At 39.4% G+C, this 20,877-nt stretch overlaps 1 protein-coding gene across 1 annotated transcript in view; it reads left to right on the top strand.

Annotated features, from left to right (window-relative positions):
• ERN1 (endoplasmic reticulum to nucleus signaling 1) overlaps positions 1 to 20,877 on the top strand; it is a 32,675-nt gene that overhangs the window by 890 nt on the left and 10,908 nt on the right. The window contains exons 2-7 of the mRNA XM_040081680.2: positions 8,189 to 8,300; positions 16,668 to 16,701; positions 17,635 to 17,707; positions 18,370 to 18,442; positions 19,546 to 19,668; positions 20,265 to 20,366. Coding sequence (XP_039937614.1) covers positions 8,189 to 8,300; positions 16,668 to 16,701; positions 17,635 to 17,707; positions 18,370 to 18,442; positions 19,546 to 19,668; positions 20,265 to 20,366 — 517 coding nt within the window. The remainder of the gene's footprint in view (positions 1 to 8,188; positions 8,301 to 16,667; positions 16,702 to 17,634; positions 17,708 to 18,369; positions 18,443 to 19,545; positions 19,669 to 20,264; positions 20,367 to 20,877) is intronic.

The raw sequence follows: 20,877 nt of genomic DNA, 5'->3' as shown, positions 1-20,877 counted from the left end.
TGCAAAGCAGATGGAATGCTGAGCAGATTATTTTTACAGAGGTCATAATTTTAAACAGTGTACTTTACAGTGGGTTCTGTCTGCTGTGTGTACTGAGGTGGATAGCTAACTTCAAAAAATCGCTTCTGAAAGGTGTGCTTGTTAGCAGGTTCTCTAGATCAGGAAACAATGAAAAGGCCATCTGGCATTCACTGTTTCCATTATAGTCAAGTGTAGCACAAGAAAGCTTTAGGTTATGTTCTTTGATGGATTGGTCATTGTTACCTGAAAAAGCTGCTGTAATATATGGAGTTCTAGTTCAGGTTAAGCAAAGCTGAAGGCTTTGTTTTTCACCTGGGATATAATAGCTCCACTCCCCTTCTTTAGAAGTAAAGTAAACACATTAGTAGTTAAGCTGGTAACTTACCTAGTCTTGTTACTTCATTAGGAAACTAGAAAAAAAATAAATGCAGGCTGTCAACAAAAATTACTTTACAATCTTTATTGTAGAGTGCTAATGTGTTTGTCTTAGACTGGACTGTAAGGCTTGACTGAGGTCTTTTCCTGGTCCTCACAAGTCTGGGTTTCAGATTTTGCAAGGAAAATACTGATATGCAACTCACTGAGTTTTAAAAACAGTCTTGAATAAGAACATTAAGAAATATTTTTAAATACCTAAAATATTTTTAAATCAACAGATTATTACTAAATTTTATATCCTTTTTCTTGCATAGTCACAAAAAACTGACTCATGCCCTGGTGGAATTCAGCCCAATTTTTTCTCTAGATTTCCCTCTTCCCTTGGTTTCCCTGGCCTCCCATCTCACCTCGAGATCAGTGACTGAACCATTTCTGTTTCTTATCTTGGCTCTTACCCTGGTCTTTTTGCTCTGCCAGCTTAGATCCCCACCATGACTTCCAAGCTGAAATCTATTCTGTACTTCAGTCACTTTTCAAAACTAGTTTTCATTTCTGTGAACTCAGTCATGTCACCTGTGAATAACCGATTTAGCTGTGGAGGCTTATTTAAAACTATTCATGTAGCTTGAGTAATAAACTCCCATGAGAAAGACTGGCATTCAATTTTGGTGTTGAGGTAACTTGAAAACACAAGGTTGCCTAAAGATTTTGCAGGTTGTTTTTTCTGTAGATTTCTTCTGAGAGTAGAGGTGGTGATCTGCTGTTCTGTAACTTCTTTGGCTGATAAAATGTGCTCTTGGTTAATATCTCACCTCTGTAGTGGGTTTTTTTAGTTTGTATGAGTTCATACAAAGTCTTCCTTTCCTGACTGTTCCTTACAGACAGAAATGCTGTTTCTTGCTATTTGGGTGACACAGTTTACTGCTCGTCCAACGCCCTCCAATGCATGGGAGCACATTAAAAAGGGTGAAATCTCAGAGCAATGAGAAATGCAGTAGAGCTACCAGTAAATTACAGTTGCCACCAGTATTACAGAGTAATGATTTACAGCTCTCTTTCAAGTGAAAAATCCCTTGTTTTTATGAGCCTTGGGATGTTCCAAACTGTGCTTGTTTCTCTTTTAACGTGGAGTCAGTGCAACTGAAAAACACAACCTCCCTGGGATTAAAGTGGGATTTGGAACATGGGTCTGCCCCCGCCTGCAGCCGGTGGGATGGGTTTCAGTGCTGGCTTACACTGTATAGGCAGCACCTGACATGGAAAAACCCTGGCCTCAGCCAGGTGTTGTTTCTTCTGGTGTGTTCTTTATCTCAGTGTGAGGTGTTTGGCCAGGGAACTGATAAGTGTGAAAACCCATGTGAGACAGCAGAAGGTTTATAGAGGACATGTTCAAGCACTGAGTTAATAAACACGTTTTATTTGAGCTGCAGATCTCTTTGGTTGCTCAAAAAAAATAGTAAAATAGGGTTTAGAGGTTTCTTTATCATGGACAACTCTGTCCTGGAGGATAAATTCATCTGTTTATGACTCTGCTGTCATTTGGGTTGTTAGTGTTCTTGTGGTTGTTGAAATACACTTGGGTTTTACACAGAGAATCAAATGTGAAAGCTCAGCTGGAAGTTCCTGGTGGAGAGACCACTCCAAGGTGGGTCCAGGCAGGGAGTAGGTGGAGTGGACCTCCCGTACTGCTCAGTTTTTCCATCGCAGGGTGAATGGGTGTAGGAATGAGAACTCACTGAACTGGGTTACAGTGTGATTAGAAATTAACAAAGACTTGTTAGAATTCAGGTTAAGATTAAAAGAACTGTAGATTTGATTTCGCTTTCTAAAGAAGATAAAAGATATTTTTTGTCAACTCTCTTTCATATGTTAACTTCATTTTTAGCTATACTGGAAAACTCCCCTTAGTAGTTTACTGAATTTTACAAAGACTTTTTTCATGGCCCGGTTTTATCATGCACAGGGAGTTTTAGCCTGTAGCCTGGCAGTGTAATGAGATAGCTGTCAAAACCAGGGTAAATGATTCATAGGCTATCTGTGATGAGTATGCCAAGTGCTTGCAGTGTGTCCTAATGTCTAAAAATATTTTGCTTTGCATTCTTATTGGTTTACCAGCTGTGGTTCCAGCATAAATTATGATATAGGCCTTTTGTTATTGTGAGGATAGTGTCTGGTGCTGTCAATGCTGAAGTTGGTTTTTAGTAGTTTTTGAGTAAAATGCGAATACATGGCCTGGTGTAAATGAGGCTAAGTATGGAGTGAGGAATATTGGGGGTTTTTTTGGGTTTTTTTTTTTCCCTTGAGTGATAATTTGTATATTGTCAACATTTTGGTTTGGTAAGCCAGGCATTATCAAAGAAATTAGAGGGCTGTTATAGTTAGCAAACCATCCATCCTTTATCATCCACCAGCCCAACACTTTAAGTTTGGTGCATATGTATTCCTACTTCAGACTCAGAAAAGAGAAAATTATTTCCCTGCTAAGATACAGGACTGATTTGTTTACGTGTGAGCACACTATTATTTCTATGAAATCAGTAACAGTTCTTGAAATCAGCACACACTGTCACCCATCCGGGGTCACTGGGAGGTGTTTTCCTGTTCTTTATTCATACTTTAAGAACCTCTTGTGTTATCACCCCCACTGCAAAACATATTTCAGGGTTGAAGAGCTGTAACCTCAAGGAACTCAGTGGCCTGGTTTTCTATCTGCTTTTTCCACTGACTTCAGTGGGATTTGTGCCTACATGGTGACCTTCAAAAATGGTTGTTTTAAGCAGATGAATTAGTAGACAAAATTATTGCTGTGGGGATCTGGTTTTTTTCTAACCCAATAAAACAACCAAAGGCACTGCTTTGCTAACCTTTAGAAAATTTTAAGCTGTTGGGGTGAAAGGAGATTTTATCGCCTTCGACACTGAAGTGCACCACACACACACACACACACACACACACCAGAACTTGTTCTACAGCTTTCACTGACCTTCGCTTGGCTGCCAGGACCTTCAGAATTGTTTTGAGTAATTTTGTTACTTGGATTTCTAAAACATTTTATCTAACGATGTGGTAGATCTAGACTGAGATTCTTATGGGAGACTTGACTAGTATATATAAAGTTAATTTCTTTTACTAAGTATATTTCTATTCTAGCTTAAAAATGCTGTTTTCTGCTTAGTCACAAATTTTAGGTTGTTATGGATTATTAGCAGTCAGCTTTAAAACTTATGTCAAATTTGAATCCAACGAGAGCTTGAAAATTTGTCTTTTGAATTAAATTATTAAAATTAATTCTAAATCAGTCCCCAAGTAATTTCAAAATATTGTAAATCGTTAACCTTATATTGCAGTTGATGTGGAAGATTGTTTTAAGTACAGACTGTCAAGGCAGTACAAGCTCTTACTGAATTCCAAAGAGGGTATGTGTTAAAATAGATGTTGCAGTTTCAGATTAAATGAAAGAAGAACCAAACCAGGTTTTCCTTCTGTCTCATTTTCTTTGTTCACTAAATTAACTTCTCTTTGCTTGATTGCTTCATGTCCTGACATATTTTTCTTGGATTCAGTTGTTGTATCTTCCTAGAAATAAAATTGCAATATCAAGTAAAAGTCTCTTAAGAATTTGCATTGCATCACAACAGTTGGGACCTCACCCTTGCAGGGAGGGAGGACAGGATCTGTGTTACCAGTTGTAGAGTCTGTCTCAGGACTGAGATTATGATGTCTTTTTGTGGTGGAGGAAGCTCTTACATACTTCACAGAAAAATGAAAACAAGTATGTCTTGGGTTTTTTTAATATATATTTTTTGTAGCTTTTTGTGCAGTGCTAATCCCAGGCTTTAATTAATCCATTTATCAATTAATTGCAAAACTTTGTGGTCAAAATAAAATCTATTCAATATTTGCAACTTTGATACTTCATTGTCTAGCCACTGATAAAAGTCATGAATAAAATAAAGAGAAAGAATTTTTAATTTCTCAGTCTGGGTGTAACACAAGTAATTATTTAAATAATCTGTTCAATTTTGTATCTATTGCTTGATGCAATTTGAAAGAATAAAACCTTATTTCCATAGAATTATACTAACTCCCTTCTCCGAGTGACTACCATAGATACTGAACAAAATAAATGAGTAAGATTGCATAGCAAAATCTGCAGAGTCATTGGGTGTTTTTTATATTTAGGTCAAATGCTTCACCAGGGTCACTGTGCTACTGAGCTGGGTAATGCGAACTGCATGATACCGTGTGCTTTGAAAATTATGAGTGAATGGAAGAGTTTTAATAGTGGCACTTTTATGTATTTCATCCGTGTTCAAATACAAATTTAGAAGAAAGGAAGAACTAATGAAATCTGCCCTATATTCAGTCTTTCCCCCAAAGGAGATGGTATCTTCAGCACACAGGGTTGCAGTGACCACATCAATGTGACTTTGATGGTTGAATATAAAAACGCCCTTCAGAAGCAGTGAAACTTTAACATAGACTTGGGGGCAGGTGAGGGAAAACATCAGAAAAGCTGTGTATTTTACAGGGAAACGATGCACGCCTGTGGCAGGATCTCCTTGTCCGAGGAGTCCCAGTGCCTCCGTGCTGGTTTCGCTCTCAGTGAAACTCCTTGGGCAGGGGGCAGAACAGGGCCCAGAGCAGGTGGGTTCCTGGCTGGAGAGACCTAGTGGCTCTTCCAGGGTACCGTTCCCGTGGTGCCTCTGTGAATGCCCCAAGTCCTTCCGTGCCAGGAAGGTTCACATCTCCCTGGTAACCAAGTCAGGCACCATGGGATGGTAGCTGGGAGTGGTGCTTTTCCTCTCCCATGCCAAGGGTCCTTCACTGAAAAGCTTAGAAAAAGCTGTTATGATTTCATAAATCTTGGTCATATCTGAGAACTTTCTGAGAACTATCTAGAACTGTCTAAGCAGCAATCAGGTGTTCATCTGGTTTTCCACTGAAACCTGCATGAATGCTTCTTCAGCTACAGTTTTCTTTCTCTGTTGTTCAGCTTGTGACTGGAGGGAATTATAGAAATGTTTTCCAACTTTGAGTGCGGTGTGCAGAGGAACCCTTTGCATGTTTGTACTTTCTGTTCGGTCCCAAGTCCTAGGAACCTGCTAAAATGCCAATAATCTGGAAGACAGCGCTGGTTACTGATGTTTTGATCAGAATTTCAGAGCTCACATTTAATTTCTGTATCCTTGATGCCACAATAATAGATATTCAAGTGTTAAATATGGTGTTAAACCTACAGTCTGCAACAAGTACTATTTTACACACTGTGTATTCATGATACGTGATACCCAACCATACTCATGGTGGTTATTTTACAGGCAGGTTTTTTAGTGAAAATGTTACATGCATTTATTTCTTTATCAGAAGACAGGAAGAGGACATGGTTTATGAAGAATATACTGATTCTGTAAGATAAGAAGATAAAAGATAAGACTTTACAGAGAATAAGAGGTAGAAAAACAATCTTAAGTCTGTATACACAGAAGATGTGGTGGCTTTGCTGTATGTTGTATTTTATTTGCAACTAAACTTCAACGCTAGTCATTATATTCTGGGTGTCAAATTCCCACCTGCAATTTAAAGGAACTTGAGTAGTTTTAATTTCCTGTCTTTAACAGTTGTATTTTCTTGCTCAACTTACTCTGTTTCACTCTAGGTGCAGTTTCACTGTGTTCACTAAACTGAGCCCCACAATCAGGTGGTTTTCAGCCCTGAAGGATTGTAATAGTAGAGTGTGGGTTGTGTCTACCCACTCTGGTTGCAGTGAATCTGTCTTTTTAAATGCTGATTTAAGGACTGGACTAATGATAAATGAACTACACCATCCTAAGATGTTTGGGGAATTTGTATATGTAAAGACCTAATGGACAAAATTTTCATGAATTACTTTGATACAGTGGCTACAATAGTTTAACAAAAGTAATAATACAAATTACTGAGTTCTCATAACTTTACAACAGAGCCCCTCTTTGCTCTTAAACCCAATGAGGTTGTTAGGCTTGAAAGGTACTGTGAGTTCAGTTCTGATCAGTCACATCTTGAGCTGCATTTTTACAGGGCAGCGTGAGAGGAACTGTTATACACTATCCCTGTTTGAACAAACACTGCAAAGTGTAATCCCAGATACAAATATTTTATTTAAGTGCAGATGGCTGTGCAGCCTGCATAATTTAACAATGTCAGGTAATGAATATTTTATTTATCTGTTAAGACACTTCTCCCATTTTCTTCTGGCCTTCCAGCAATTATTTCTGATCTATGGTTTGTGTACTGTTGACTTGTACTTTCATTTTTTTCTGCACTGTGTGTTTTACCATTGTCTGCTCCAGCTGATTATGGCTGGAAAGAAGCATGGACAATATTTATAAATGCAACCTGAGTGTTGGCTCGTTAGTACTGAGTTATATTATCCTTTTAGCTCTGTGCTTTGCCTGAAAGTATAATGCTTTCGTTGGATTGCACTAAAATGTATAGTTGTTCCAAGAAAGTTCTTCCTTGTATTTTAATTTGGCAATTAAGTATTTTGGTTTGCAGTAATTCTAACGTGACCACTAATTGTTTTTTACCATAGAAGTCATTGAAGACATTACTAATTATGTAAAATGAATACATTTTCATTTTGTGTGGTAGGTTAAGAACTATATTTAACTGTGAAACTTTGAAACGTGGCAGGTGTTGCGCAGATGAGCAATACGGTCTGCAAATGAAAAGTTACTTGAGTGAAAGCTTGAGCCCTGAGAGATGGAAACGGGTCAGTCTTAGGATGTCTGAGATCTTTAGGCAGGAAGAGAAGAGCAGGCATTAAATTAACACGCTTATTCTGCTTTTTGTGATGGAACACCTTGGACTTAGCCTCAGTTTTCACAATAACTGCATAGTTCTGAGTCCTCTGTGTGTGTGTGATGTCCTTTTAATAAAATTCCTTGTTCTGCAAAGGCCAGGCTCAAAAGCTGCTTGGGCTGGAGGAAGGACAGTGACACCATGCTGCTCCGCAGGGGCAGAATGAATTGGAATGAGACATGGAGGTTTGAACCCTGCAGCCAGCTGCTTTCTTAGAGGTGCCCGTGGATGTGCTCATACTTCTGGGTCACATTCCTTAAACAGCCTTATTTACTGTGTACTGCAAAAAGGCAATATTGGGAAGCATGAGGTATAAAAACACAATTAAGAGGTTTAACAGTATGGATCTTCTCCAGCCTTTAAGCTGCATCTATCCTCAATATAATAAGCTGCCTTACTCAGAGACAGCTGACAATGCTTGCAGCTCCATCTCTCGCAGCCACAGTAGAATATTGATCATTGTTCAGTTGTTTTTATCCAGGTGCCACCCAGCCAGTGTCTTCATTTCTAGGGGATTGAACCTGGCAGAGGTTGTTCTGTATACCTCGGAGGAGAATGGGTTTCACGTTGACATTGGGTTCCATGAGCTACTCTGAACTTCCTTACTCTTCATAACTTATTTCATGATCTTTTTGTCAGTCCTTTCCTAGGTCAGCCCTGTCTCTGGTCTCTCCTAACTCTAGTCCAAGAAGACTTTGATATCACATTGAAAATGGAAGTGGAGTTAAATCTTATCCCATTCTGTTTCTAGAGGAACTTAGCGCAGTAAGGTCCTCAGTGTTAACAGCAAACTAAACCAAACCAAAAAATCACTGAATTCAAAGGGGCAAGAAAATTGTCGAGTCTGTGCATTTAAAAGAAGGGATGTTCTAGCCCGTGTGCTGTCTGACAGTTATGGGTAAACTCTGTAGTTTTCATATTCATCATACGGGTTTTTCTGTTCCAGAACACCAGCTCAGTAACCGTGCCAGAAACACTGTTGTTTGTTTCAACCCTGGATGGAAGTTTGCATGCTGTCAGCAAGAGGACAGGAGCAATCAAGTGGACTTTAAAAGAAGGTGAGCAGGAGGTGTCTTGATGCCCTCTACTCAGTAGCAGAAATAACAGTCAGATTAATTGGCAATTCCAGCTGTTGTAGGATCTGGTAAATATTTTCTTTTCTTTTTTAATTTTACTCTTGTTCTAAAATTAAGCTACAGTGTTTCTAGAGTCGTGTTCATCTTCATAATTTCACCTGTAGGTATTTTCCGGGTTTATGTGAGTTATTTTTAGGTTTGTGGGGGGGGTTGTTTGGGTTCTTTTTGTTTATTCTTTTTTCCCCTGGGTGTTTAGGCTGTAGTGGTATAATTGGTAGGTATCGTGTTTTATGGGAATGAGTGCAATATTAGCAAGCATAGAGCAGAATAGATGTGTCAGCTTGTGGAGCTGATGGCAAAGGGATTGCATGATTCTGTCTCTGGAATACCCTACATTCACTGATGCAGTGCATATCGTGCAAACCTCGGGGATTTTTCTATAACAGATGTTTAGGAACAGCGCAGTTTTTTAAATAAAAGAACTGCATTTGGGTAAAGGAATTTAATATTGTTCAGTGACTGGAAGTGAATATTGTAGTTTTAATTACTGAGTAGAGCTAGCTCTGTCTTCATGAAAAATTTAGTACTTGATGCAAATTTTGTTTAGTGGGACTCTGATTATGTATGGCAGAGGTGACAGTAGCACCCTCACTTCTGGAAATAAATTAGAGGGTCAAATGGAAGGAGTCAACGACTGCATCATTCCGTTCTCTGTTTTTAAACCTGTCAATTTAGCAGGTGAGCTGGAGTGGTGGGAAATGGATTGCGCATATCTGGTGTCTGCGTTCCAACCAGTTGTTTTCCTTTGTGAAGCCATCTGTATTTGAAGGCAGATCTATCAGACAAAAGGTTAACTTTATAAATGAGCTAAGAAGGCTTTTGTAGCTCTTCTTAGAGTAGCAAGGGCTAAGCCAAGTATTTTGTTGAAGGATCTTGGTTTTCTCCCATCTCCTGTTTAAATTTAGACCCCTCCTTTTCCTGAACAGCCCTGCCTAAAAGCAAGTTGTCAGGTTCCTCAGTTAGTATTGCCATAGGGTAAGAAAAACTCGCTGGTGTCTTTGTCATTCCACTGATACAAACATACCCTGCCTAGTCCTAGTCTAGAAGGGTATCACAACTGGCATTGCTTTGCAGCCACACTCAGCAAGGGGCAAGAGGTTTTTTGAAGAACACACTTCAGTTAAGAAAAGGATCTTGATCAGAGGTGTTGCTCAAGGAACTTCCTTTGTTTAAAAAAAAAAAAAAAAGTTGCAAAACTTTTGTTGGTTCTGTAGAACTGCCAGACTGGCTAGTCTAGTTTTATGGGACTTCTTGTTTTCTCTCTGCTGCTAACTTCTGCATCTTAGGTACATGAGTTGTGCTCACTTGATTTTTGCAAAGCACTTACTGCTCCTTAGTTTATTTCTGTGCAATAGGGCAACACACAAGGGTGAGTGAAAGAAAAATTAATGGTAGGTATCAGTGTTTCAAGATGTCTCCTGAGTTAACTGAGTTAAGTAGACATGGAACAAGGGCCTGTACATATAAATTGGTGAATTAATTTGTAATGGGGGGAGGTTTATTTCTTTTTGCAAATCTATATTTGTTGGCGGTCACCCTGTGGGAGGGAGGCCCAACAGAAGATAGTGTTGGAAACAAATGAAAACCTGTTCAGCTTTCTGTGCTGAATCCCTGGAGAGACCTAATATTGCAGAATTCATTATTAATATTAGTGTATAAACGCAGTAGTTGGGTACACTCTGTCTGTCAGCAGCATGCTGGTGCTGTTACAGAGGTTACCTGGCAGGAAGCTGCCTGCACTCCAAGCACTGCTCTTGCAGGTGCCATTTTACCAATCGCAGCAGATGAACCATGTGCCGTAGCTCAGGTGCTTTGAGTAGTTGTGCAGTGAAGCACTGCAGTGGCACTCAGGAAGGGAACATTTTATTACTGCACTTGAGCAGCAAGGTATTTATAAAAGGGCCATCCAGGTACATTTTATTTTCATTAGGGAAAAAAAAAACAAGGCCGTGTTTGTTATCAGGCAGTGCTTAAACAAACATGAATATCTTGCCATGTGTGGCTTGTTTTAATTTAGCACTGAAGCTTATCTTAGATGTGTGGAGTAAATGAGCCAATGATTATCACAACATGTTTGGGTTTCCTGCCTCCATGGAGTGCTTACAAGAAAGGCAGTCAGAATACTTGTGCTGCCTATAAAGCAGGCAAAAAGTAGGTTAGTTAGAAATAGGACTTTCCACTCTCAGAAATAATCTATGTCCCTGCGGTTACATGTGATGAGACTCTGAACTTACTTGTTGAGGGTGCTTAAAATCTTCATTTCCTGTTGGCTTCGATGGGTCCTGCTCTCTGGCAGCTCTCGGGATTTTTCAGTGAGCGGGTAGGTGATGCTGCTCATTTCCTGGGCCTTGGAAAGCTGGCAGATGGTTGGAAAGTTTAGAGAAAAACCCATATTTCTCCTCCCTTGTAATTTCTGAGAGGAACCTTTGCTTCTGCTGTGACCCCACACGAACAGCTGGTGTTGAGGGTGCCTTTTGGAAGGGTTGTGGTTCACATTTCACATCAGGAGCTGAATGAGGCTCTTGGTGCCAGCCCTGATCAATCTGAGGAGCTGTCAGCCCTGAGTGACAGTGGGACAGGCTCCTGTAGGCTCCCACGTTTGCTGCACTTGCACTAGCAAGATACTTAGGCAGCATCCTCGGTAAGGTTCCTTAGGATGAAACCTCTTTCCCCAAACTGATGGAAATAAAACAACTTCTGTCACTTCCTACAGACCTCTTTGAAACGAAAAGAGGTTCAGCACTTTGGATTTATGTCTACATGCAAGTGAACAGAGAAAGAGGTGGTCATGAGAAATGTTGGCAAGGCAGAATCTGGAGAAAGCTTTCCTCCTTGCTTTCAGACTTTATTTCACAGTTCTGGTTTCAGTGTGAGCTTTAAGAGTGAGATTTTAAGACTGCTGTTCCTCACATCTTTGTAAAACCCACCTTGTATGTCTCTGTTAACTCAAGAGTTTGGTTTATTGAACACAATATTGAATTTGAGATGCTAAGGCTGCAGTGTTTCAAGTTGTACTCTTGGGCAGGCTGTTTCTCTGTTCTCTCTGTCCTGTTGTACTATTCAAAGGGATTTTTTGGGGTTTTTTTTAATTCACCAGCTCCTTAAAAGCTTTCCCTTAAGAACTAATTCAAAGTATTTTGCCAGAAGAACATTTAATATATGCAGGTTTGGATCCTCCTTTAGAGCCAGGTAGAAATTTTGTTACGATCTTCAGTTCTCTGTAGTAGTCAAAAAATGATGGCCCACAGTCAATTTAAAAGGTTTTGATTTCCAACACCTCACTCATAACCTGTAGACTTTGGGGGCTCTTATGATAAGACAAAGATATAAAGATTGTATCTATTTATGGGATCCAATATACAGATTTTAAAGGGCAAATCTGTAGGTCCTGCTTTAGTAACAGTGGGGTTTTTTTCCCACACAAGAAATAATATCTTTGTGCACAGATGCAAATTAATAAGGATTGTCAGAACAAAACAGTTGTAGAACAGTTCTGTTTTCAGCAATTCCAGAGCACAGTTGGTGTGTCTAGCCTCATGTGCTGTCCCTGCAGCAGCAGCAGAGGATGATGTGGGTTTAAATTGGCCCGTTAGCCCAAACATTGTGGTGGGGCCTCAGGGCAGGAAACCGTTTTTTCCAGCTCATTCCAGTGGGGCAGTGACTTATTATTCACTGTTTCAGTCACCCACTTCCCCTTTTCAGTCATTGGCTCTAAGGGTACATTACAGTGATGGCAACATGCAACTTTATCTATGCATTAAAAATACTCAGAGTTTCGTCAAAGGGCAATTTTATCTTACAATGTATTTGTGAAATATGGATTATATTTAGTGTATGGGTACAGTTTCATAAAGCTTTTTTTCCATATAGGTATGCAAAGTGTGGGTCAGAACCATCTGAAACGTGTCATATACTTCTGCCCAGTCACAAATATATTCTGGCCATGATGCAACCAAAACTGGATTGGGACATCTGCCTGCTGCCAGGCCAAAAGGTTCATTTTGGGGAAGTGTAATAGAGCCAAATAATTTGCCAAATTACTGGACAGACATTATGGTTAACAGGTTTCTAATAGCTGCTGTACTTGTGAATAAACTCTTGGAGTTCTAGAATAAATCTTTCTAGTGTAGGATCAATCTTCTTTAATATTTTTTTATCTTAACAAAGTTATTTTACAATTATTTTTTTTGCTAACAGAGGCTGTGTTACCAGTTCAGAAAGCCAAAGCTGGTGTGTGCTGAACTGTAGGTTTTTAATGTAGAAATCAGTAACATAATCTGTCTTAATGGAGGCCCCAGGGAAAAAAAAAATTAGAAACCCATGGAAATATCTACAGAGAACTCAATCTTCTCTCCAGCACTGGAGGTATTTACAGGATGGTGTCCTGCTTCCTAACTTACCCCCACCATGCTCCAGAGTTGTTCTGACATCTGTTTTCTCAGTCTAGAAAGTGGAAAAAGCTTTCTGTAGGACCTTGCAAGAATTTGGAATGGAAGCTTGAGGGAGATGTAGTTTTCAGTTTTATCACCTTTGCTGCCCAGCTTTCATTCCAGTACAGAACAGTTGCTGCTTTGTTCAGTGGTTGTCACCACTGCTGTTGGTTTTGGGACAGATCAGGCCTCTTAGAGGCACTTACCCAATTACAGGGAATTTTGAAAGCAAAGTCCCAGCACATCAACACTTGAGTGGGGAGCAGCTGGAGAGGAGGGAAGGGCTCAGTGCTCTGACTTTTGCAAGAACTTTATATGTTTGACCCCTTGTGGAGAAAAAGGTGACTTCAGTCACAAGAGGGCTCATTCTTTTACTGGTCTGTGTTCAAGTTTTCAATGTGAAAACTATTGACGTGGCGACAATTAATTGAACTTTAGATTCTTTTTTTATCTCAGAGCAAGTTCTTATTTCAGAACATACTTTGAAATAGAGATTGGAACGGGTCCCAAACCACATGAAAGTGAGTGTGAAGAGTTTATTGTCTGTCTTCAAAGGATCTCTGCAGAGCCGCAACCTGGGTTCAAGATCATGAAAGTGTTACGAAAATGAGAAAATTTCTATCACCTCAGTAGCTAAAAATGTGGAGAAATGTTTTTCCACAGCTTGTCTTTCCAGGTGGATGGTGCTAGTAGTGACAGGAGAATTCCTTCCACTTTAGAAAACTAACTCCTCTATTGAGAAGAGCCTCATGCGTGGAAATTTATCAGAAATCTGTAAACGCTTTATAACAATTCATACACAACACTTCAGTGTGCAGGAAGCCATCAGAATAATCAGTGTTTTGGTTCATGTGCCACTAAGTACTAAAAAAAATCCTGCTGCTTTGTCATAACTTCTTAATCTGCGCTATCACTTTTTATCTTTGCTCATAAATCAAGTTTCAGTTACTAAGAAATCAAGTAAAAACAGGGGTTTTGGGTTTTTTTTCATTTCTGATGAAGTATGTGATGTTGGAAGACATGGGACTAAAGAGAAGTTCAAGGACTTTCATGACAATGCTTCTGTACACACTGAACAGTTTGGGATTTGCCACAAGACTCATTCATGTCCTCTGATAGGCAGGAGTGCTTCAGAAAAACACTGCAAATCATAGAGACAGTCATGAGACTTCTGGCATTGTTTATTAAAGTGTAGAGGACATTTATTGATGGCATTGGAAACTGTTTTAAGTCACATTTTCCCAGCAGCTTTCAGAAATACAAGCTGAGGGATAAAAAGCTCAATGCAAGTAATTATTGGACATGGATATGTGTGTGTGTCCTTTCACTGTTGTGGTACTGTGGGGTCAATAAAACCAGGCAAAAATTCTCAGATCTTTAGGATAACTGGAGCAGAGGGGAGCACTTTATTTTGGTTGATAAAAACAGATTGCCCGGTCTTAGAAAATAAAGTGGAAACAAGCTCTTAGCCCAAAAATGCTTTGCTGTATTACTACTCTCCACTGTATTTTCAGGACAGAGAGGGAGATCTGGGGAAGCATTACTAACCAGACTCTTCTGCAAGTATCATGGACAAACCAGCATCAGTTGCTAGAAGCCATAATCTACCTTGGAAATTTCCTGTAATTGTTCATGTTTTCCTAAGCATTGTTTGAAAAAACCCTGAAGTACTGAGGTGTCTGAGGCAATGCCACTCTGTGTTGTTCTGCTGAAGTGTCCTGTCAGTAACAGTGCAGTTAGCAAAGCTGGAGATTGATTCAGTTTGTAGTAGTTTTACACTGTACTTTCATATAACAGCTTCACACCACCACTTAATTCAGAGAAGAAACAGTGCTTTTATTAAAATTAAGTTTCTGAAGATTATTCTGACAAGAAGCTATTTATGTTAGTTCTTACGTTTTGCCCAGGTTCACTAGAAAGAGATTTTATAGAAAATCTGCGTTGCTGTACTTAAACCATAAATATGCAGTCAGTTGTCACTTGTCAGAAAAAATTTGTGTGACTTTGTTACTCCTAGTGATCATTTGAGGGGATTTTTAGGAATAGGACAGAGTTGCCCCAGTGCTACTGGTGAAACTGCTGTTGTCACAATAGTCACAGTCACCACAGGTGGGAGTTTATTTTCTTACCAAGTAAGACACTCTCTGTGTAATCAGTTCATTAAGAGACTTAAAAAGCTGATTTGGCTTTTGCCTTTAGCAATGCTTGTAGCATTTGCATTAAATCTTACTTCACTGAGCCAGGTGTCACTTGTTCTGATTCATGATGCGGTTTCTTTCACAAAACTGAGCATTCCCTTCCCATGAAGCATTTGTGATTTCAAAACCTCTTGCCTTTGGTCTTTAATGTCTCTCTTCTTTTAGGTCATGTCAGCCAGACTTAGGGATACCCTGAGTCCATCAACTTGGTTTTAGTTTGCTTTTAGTAGCTCAACCCAGCAGCTCAGCTCAAGTCAATGCACTTTATGTGATGGGCAGCAAATGCTTTTTTCTTGCTTTTCCCTAGAGGTGGAGAGCTGATGATGTAAGTCACCACGTGTTGTATTAGATACTATAAAGCTTGTGGAGTACTTGAAGCAAACACTGAGAAATAATTGACATATAATCAATGAGAGAGGAGTCCCTCCCAACGTGTACTGAAACCAGTTTCTTCACACAAGGGGCAGAAATGAATTGCTTGGTGTAGTTAATGCAATAAAAATCTGACTAAGCAGCCTGGTCTGTAGAGACAGATAGAGAAGATGAGTCACTAAGCTCCTTTGTTTGAATGTTAATTATTAGGACCTTTGATGTGTGTTTGGGTTCTCAGTGAATTCAATGGAGTTTATTTTGACACCTTTGGGAGTGTATCCTGGAGCATTTTTTAGGCTTAAAAAGAAAAAATTACATGTAGTTATGTTTTGAACGAAGCTGCTCTGAGAGTGTTTCCTGTTGTAAGAAGAAATCAATGAAATAAAGATAACTGTACTGTTATCCCTCATATCCTCCTTTTTTTCTGTCTCTGGCATTAAATGTCCTTTGAGTGGCTGCTGCTTTTAGCTGTGTCTGCTTGGGTAGGGGGTTATGTTTTTTAATCCAAGTAAAACCAGGTCATCCTTGCAGGCCATTGCCATCAAACACAGCAGCTGCTGTGGTGCCATGCTCTGCAGAGTGGTTCAGACTCTGTAAGCCCCGGAGACTGAACCCTGAATTTCCTGTTCTTGCCTTGCTTAGCTCTGCAGATATCCCAGTACACTCAGGCTGCCCAGAATCTGTGCCAGTTTCCCAGGGAAAGGCTGTCAAGAACAAAAACATTGATGTTCTGTTTCCTTCCTGTTGCATCATGATGTTTGCATGGAGACAAAAGAGGTGAAAAACAGTGTTTGCTTGGTCATGTTTCGTCCTCTTACTCAGACTCATTCCAGTGGAGTTTGATTTTCCCTGTGGAAGTGGAGATACTGTAGAGGATTGCATCTGCTTGGCTTCTGCAGTATTTTCTGCCAGTATACCCATTAATAAGCACATGTTTGCCTTGGAAATTGTAGAGTGTGTCTTATAAATCAGGATACTTCTATGGTATTGGCATCAGGAGTGAAAATCTCATGATTCGGGATTTTGTAAGCTCTCAGTAATTTTGATGTATTTAGTGTTGGTAAAACCGAGCAAAGGACTTAAATGATTTTTCTCAAGTGCTTTATAGTTTCCCATTTTATGAACCAAGTTCCAGGAACAAGAGGAGGCTGCTGAGAATTTACTTCCAAACTGTGCATCAGCCTTTCTGAAAGGAGCAGGATGTTGCATGCCTGATATAATCCTGTATCTGGTGAGTTCCAGGGATTGAATTGCTAGTATTTTGACTTGTTCTTTTTCTGTGTGTGCAGATCCTGTCCTCCAGGTGCCGATCCATGTGGAAGAGTAAGTCTGTTTCCTTCATGTCATTCACAGATTGTTTGATTTTCATTGACATCTTGAAATTTGATTTAATTTGAACCAAATCCATCTGTGTTCTAGACAAGCTGCACACCTTGCAGAGGGCAATTTAAGGTGGTTTGGGTAACAGATAAAAGGATAGAATTAGCTACATATAATAGCTAAGAAGAAACATTTCTGTCTGGAGCCCTTGCTGGATTTGGGCATCAGGTGTGAACTGACAGAGCCAGGACTGGTTCTGGGTTCTGTACTCACCCCCCTCAAACAGAGACTAAAACCAGTGAAACACAGGGAACTCCAACCACCACCACCACCAGAATCTTCAAATGACATCCTCGAGCTGTAACTTCAGATTGGTCCCTGCAGCAGCCTCACATTTAGCTAGAAAATTTGGGGCTTTAACTTTATCTCTGAAGTCAGTGGTGACAGCCTTTCATTTTTTGATCATAGAACCATAGACATGAGGGTGTGAGTTTGTTTGGGGGTCTTGGTGTAGTTTGTGTGTAGGGTTCCCTTTGCCTCTCAAATTTACTTAATTCTGGCAACTCTTTTGTTGTTTCTTGCCTTCCTTACGCTCTCTGTTTTTGTTTATTTGTTTGGCTTTGTTCTAAATCTGTATCATTTTAAGAGTATGTAGGTTTAGTTTAAAAGCTTTCACCTGAGTCATTGCCTGCCACATTTGGATCTTTGTGTATTCAAATACATTAGTGGTCTTATGTTTTATCAATTCTGAAACTTCCTTATATTTTTTTAATTTTCACCATTAATGAATGAAACTTCAAAAAATTTAATGTCAGATGAACTTGTCTGTAAAGCCAGTGCTGAGCACAGTTTCTTTCCTATTCTCTGAAAAGCACAGCATTTTTATATATATATATATATATATTTTAGCATTTATAATTTCTGCTTAAATCCTAGGCCAGCATTTCTTCCAGACCCAAATGATGGCAGTTTGTACACGCTTGGTGGCAAGAACAGTGAAGGTTTGACTGTAAGTATATTTTAAAATTCTCTCCTAAAAAGTGCCCCAGTCAACCTCATGCCTGTGTAGAAGGAAAACATATTTTGTTAGAGCAGAATGTTGCCACCTTGTGATTGTCAGGAAGTGATTTCTACTTGAAAATATCAACACCACGTCTTGTCCCCATGTGTGACTTACCTGTAACTTGCTAAAATAATGATAATTACAAATAACATTTATGCTTTGTTCTCCACATTCTGAATAATCTCTGTGTGATTTGATGGGAAAGGTGTACCCCAAAATAACACCAATCAGATGTCTCACTCTCCCCAAATCCTTACATTTCTAAAACCATCTGCCAGAAGCAGGATTAATACATAGCTCTGTGCTAACCCCTTTAGAAGGTCTTTATAGGATTTAGTAAGCAAACAAAAATGCTGAACCTTTCAGATTAGTCACCAATCCACATCGGCCACAGCGACTGTCTAATGCTTGACTTTAATTTTTAAACTTTGTGATGATACTCAGATAAAATGTTTTGCTTCCTACAAGAATTTTTTCCTCAGCTGCTATGATTTCCCTCAGGAACTCCAGTATTGTTAAATATTTTTGTATTTACTCTGTCTGAATTATCAGGTATTATAATAATAGAAATAACCAGTAAAATTATTGTTTGTTTGTTTTTCCCCTAGAAACTTCCATTTACTATCCCAGAGCTGGTGCAGGCATCTCCCTGTCGCAGTTCTGATGGGATCCTGTACATGGGTGAGCTCAAATTTTATCTCTTTTAGACTGTAAGATGTTCAGCAACTACAAAATGTAGAGACTCCCAGACAGACTGAAGGAAATAGGCCTTATTTTTGGGATTAATTATGGTTTTTCATATATCTTTCTGATGACAGAAAATCTGAATAATATAGACTACAGTTACTGTGTAATGATTAAAAACCAACTGCTTTTCCTGAAGGAGAAAGTACCTTTTCTAAGCAGTGAAATGCCTGTATGGGGATTTTTGGTTTCTCGAGATGCAGTCTCTCAACAAAATACGACTTCTGCTTAAAATCTTCTTATGATTATAAATGTCATTGATTGCCTGATAATTAGGATAAAATTAGAAATCCCATTGCACCACAGTTAGACATCCTCCATTGTCTGAGGTACAATCAGTTCATTTATAGGACAAATAATAAATGTATTGCTCACTGTCCTGACTCATTCTAATTGCAGCTGGATTTGGAGAGGAAGGACAGTTATTACTTATCACAAAAGTAAATTATGTGAAGATCACAGTGAGCTTAGTACTGGGGATTTTAAATCTCCTGAAGGGCCAATGCTCCTTCTTGTTCCCTGCTTCATATCTTGCCAGTAAATGAGAGAAAAATGCTTATTTGAAGCTTCTAAGCATGACATACATGTATTAACTTCAAAGAAATTCTTAAGGCCATGGCTCCCATAGCCTAAAGTGAGATGTCTGGATTACAATCCTAGAACAATTTGAAAGGTGTAGACCCTCAATTTTTTTTTCCATCTCCTGTCTTTCACCATGAGCACTTCAGTCTCCTCATCTGAGAGCTCCTGGGATCTGCTGCACTCAGAGCTGTTAGGTTTTATGTGTGAAAAAATCATTCAGCCAATGGTTCTTACTGTTCTAAACATTGTATTTGGGCTTGGGGTTTGTGGTCAGTATTTGGGATTGGCCAGTAGTGCTAAATGATGAAACTAAGCCTGACTGTGAAAAGCTGTTTTATTAAAAATGCTTTATTTGTGCTAAGTCCATGAGCCTACTAAAGAAAAAAGAAGACTGAAAAGCTGAATGAAAGTGCAGTTTTTCCAACTGAATGGTAATGTGGCTTAAATTATGATTTCAGGTAAAAAGCAGGATATTTGGTACGTGGTTGACCTCATGACTGGGGAGAAACAGCAGACCTTGACTTCCTCTTTTGCAGAAAGTCTTTGCCCATCAACATCCCTCCTGTATCTTGGGAGAACAGGTCATATGGGGTTTTTTTCCTATAGTTTAAAAGAAAATTCCATTTTTAAAAGTTCAGGTTCATAACAAATGACCCTGTGGTCAGTTCAGGTTTTCAGGTGTATCTCTTGGAAAAACTTCTGTGAATTATGATTTTAGACTGTACACAGATAAATTATTAACTTTAGCAGCAGTAAGATACTGTTTTTAAACTTTGGCAGTAGTTTCATTATTCTTGTTGTTGACTAAGTGGCATTTGTATTGTAATTAGTGCATTCCAGTACCAGCTGTGAACTGTTCTGTAACATACAGCTTTTAAAAAACTCTTTAAGGAGGTGGAAATAGAGCAGATCCACTGCCATCACAAGTGCAGTGTGCTAAATAACAGGTAAAGTCAGACCAGCACCATGGAGGTATTGACTAAAACAGGAATAAGTGTTACAGGCTCATTCTTTAACATCTCTGTCAATGTGTTCTTTAAGTGGGGTGGTGTTGGGAAAATGAAATGTTGACAGCAGTGAGTGCTGTGTGGTGTTTGAGGAGCGTCTCAGATTTGGGAAGATTGATTCTATTCTCTCATAGGTTTTTTTGCTTCACAGACTGTATATTTTTTAACAGAGTACACGATCACAATGTATGACACCAAAAAGAAGGAGCTGCGATGGAATGCCACCTATTTCGATTATGCAGCTACTTTGCCTGACGAAGACATAAAATACAGTAAGAATTTAATTGCTGTCTCCCTCCTGCAGTGGAGTTTTGTATATAGGCAAAAATCCTCTCATTTTTTTGTGCGGTGCCTGTGCTTCTGCCCATTTTTATCCCTCACATACTGCAACATCTAAAGCCTGTTAGACAGTGTCCTGGTTTGGGACAAATTTGGGAGAAAACCCCTGGAGAGGATCCCTCTAAGGAAGCAAACCTAAGTGGCCCCTCCCTCCAACCGGTCCGGTAAAAAAAAAACCAAACCCTTTGGAGAAAAGTGGAAAAAACTATTTTACTAAACAAATGAAGTGCATACAAGTATAAAGAATGAATAATATGAAACAATAAAACCTCTCGTTCTGGAGTGAGATGGCAAATTGAGAAAGTCCTTGCTGTGGGTGTAGCTCGGCTCTCTCTCAGTCTCTCATCAGTCCCAGTCCCTCCGGCGCTGCTGGAAAATGCCAAGGTCCAGGCCCTGGTGGGCCGCAGGTGCAGCCCCCAGTGCTCCCCTGGGTTTTCAGTCTAG

The sequence above is a fragment of the Hirundo rustica genome, chromosome 18 (assembly GCF_015227805.2).
Source record: "Hirundo rustica isolate bHirRus1 chromosome 18, bHirRus1.pri.v3, whole genome shotgun sequence".
Taxonomy (NCBI): Eukaryota; Metazoa; Chordata; class Aves; order Passeriformes; family Hirundinidae; genus Hirundo; species Hirundo rustica.
The sequence above is the reverse complement of the archived record's forward strand: the minus strand, read 5'-3'. Positions and strand labels throughout refer to the sequence as shown.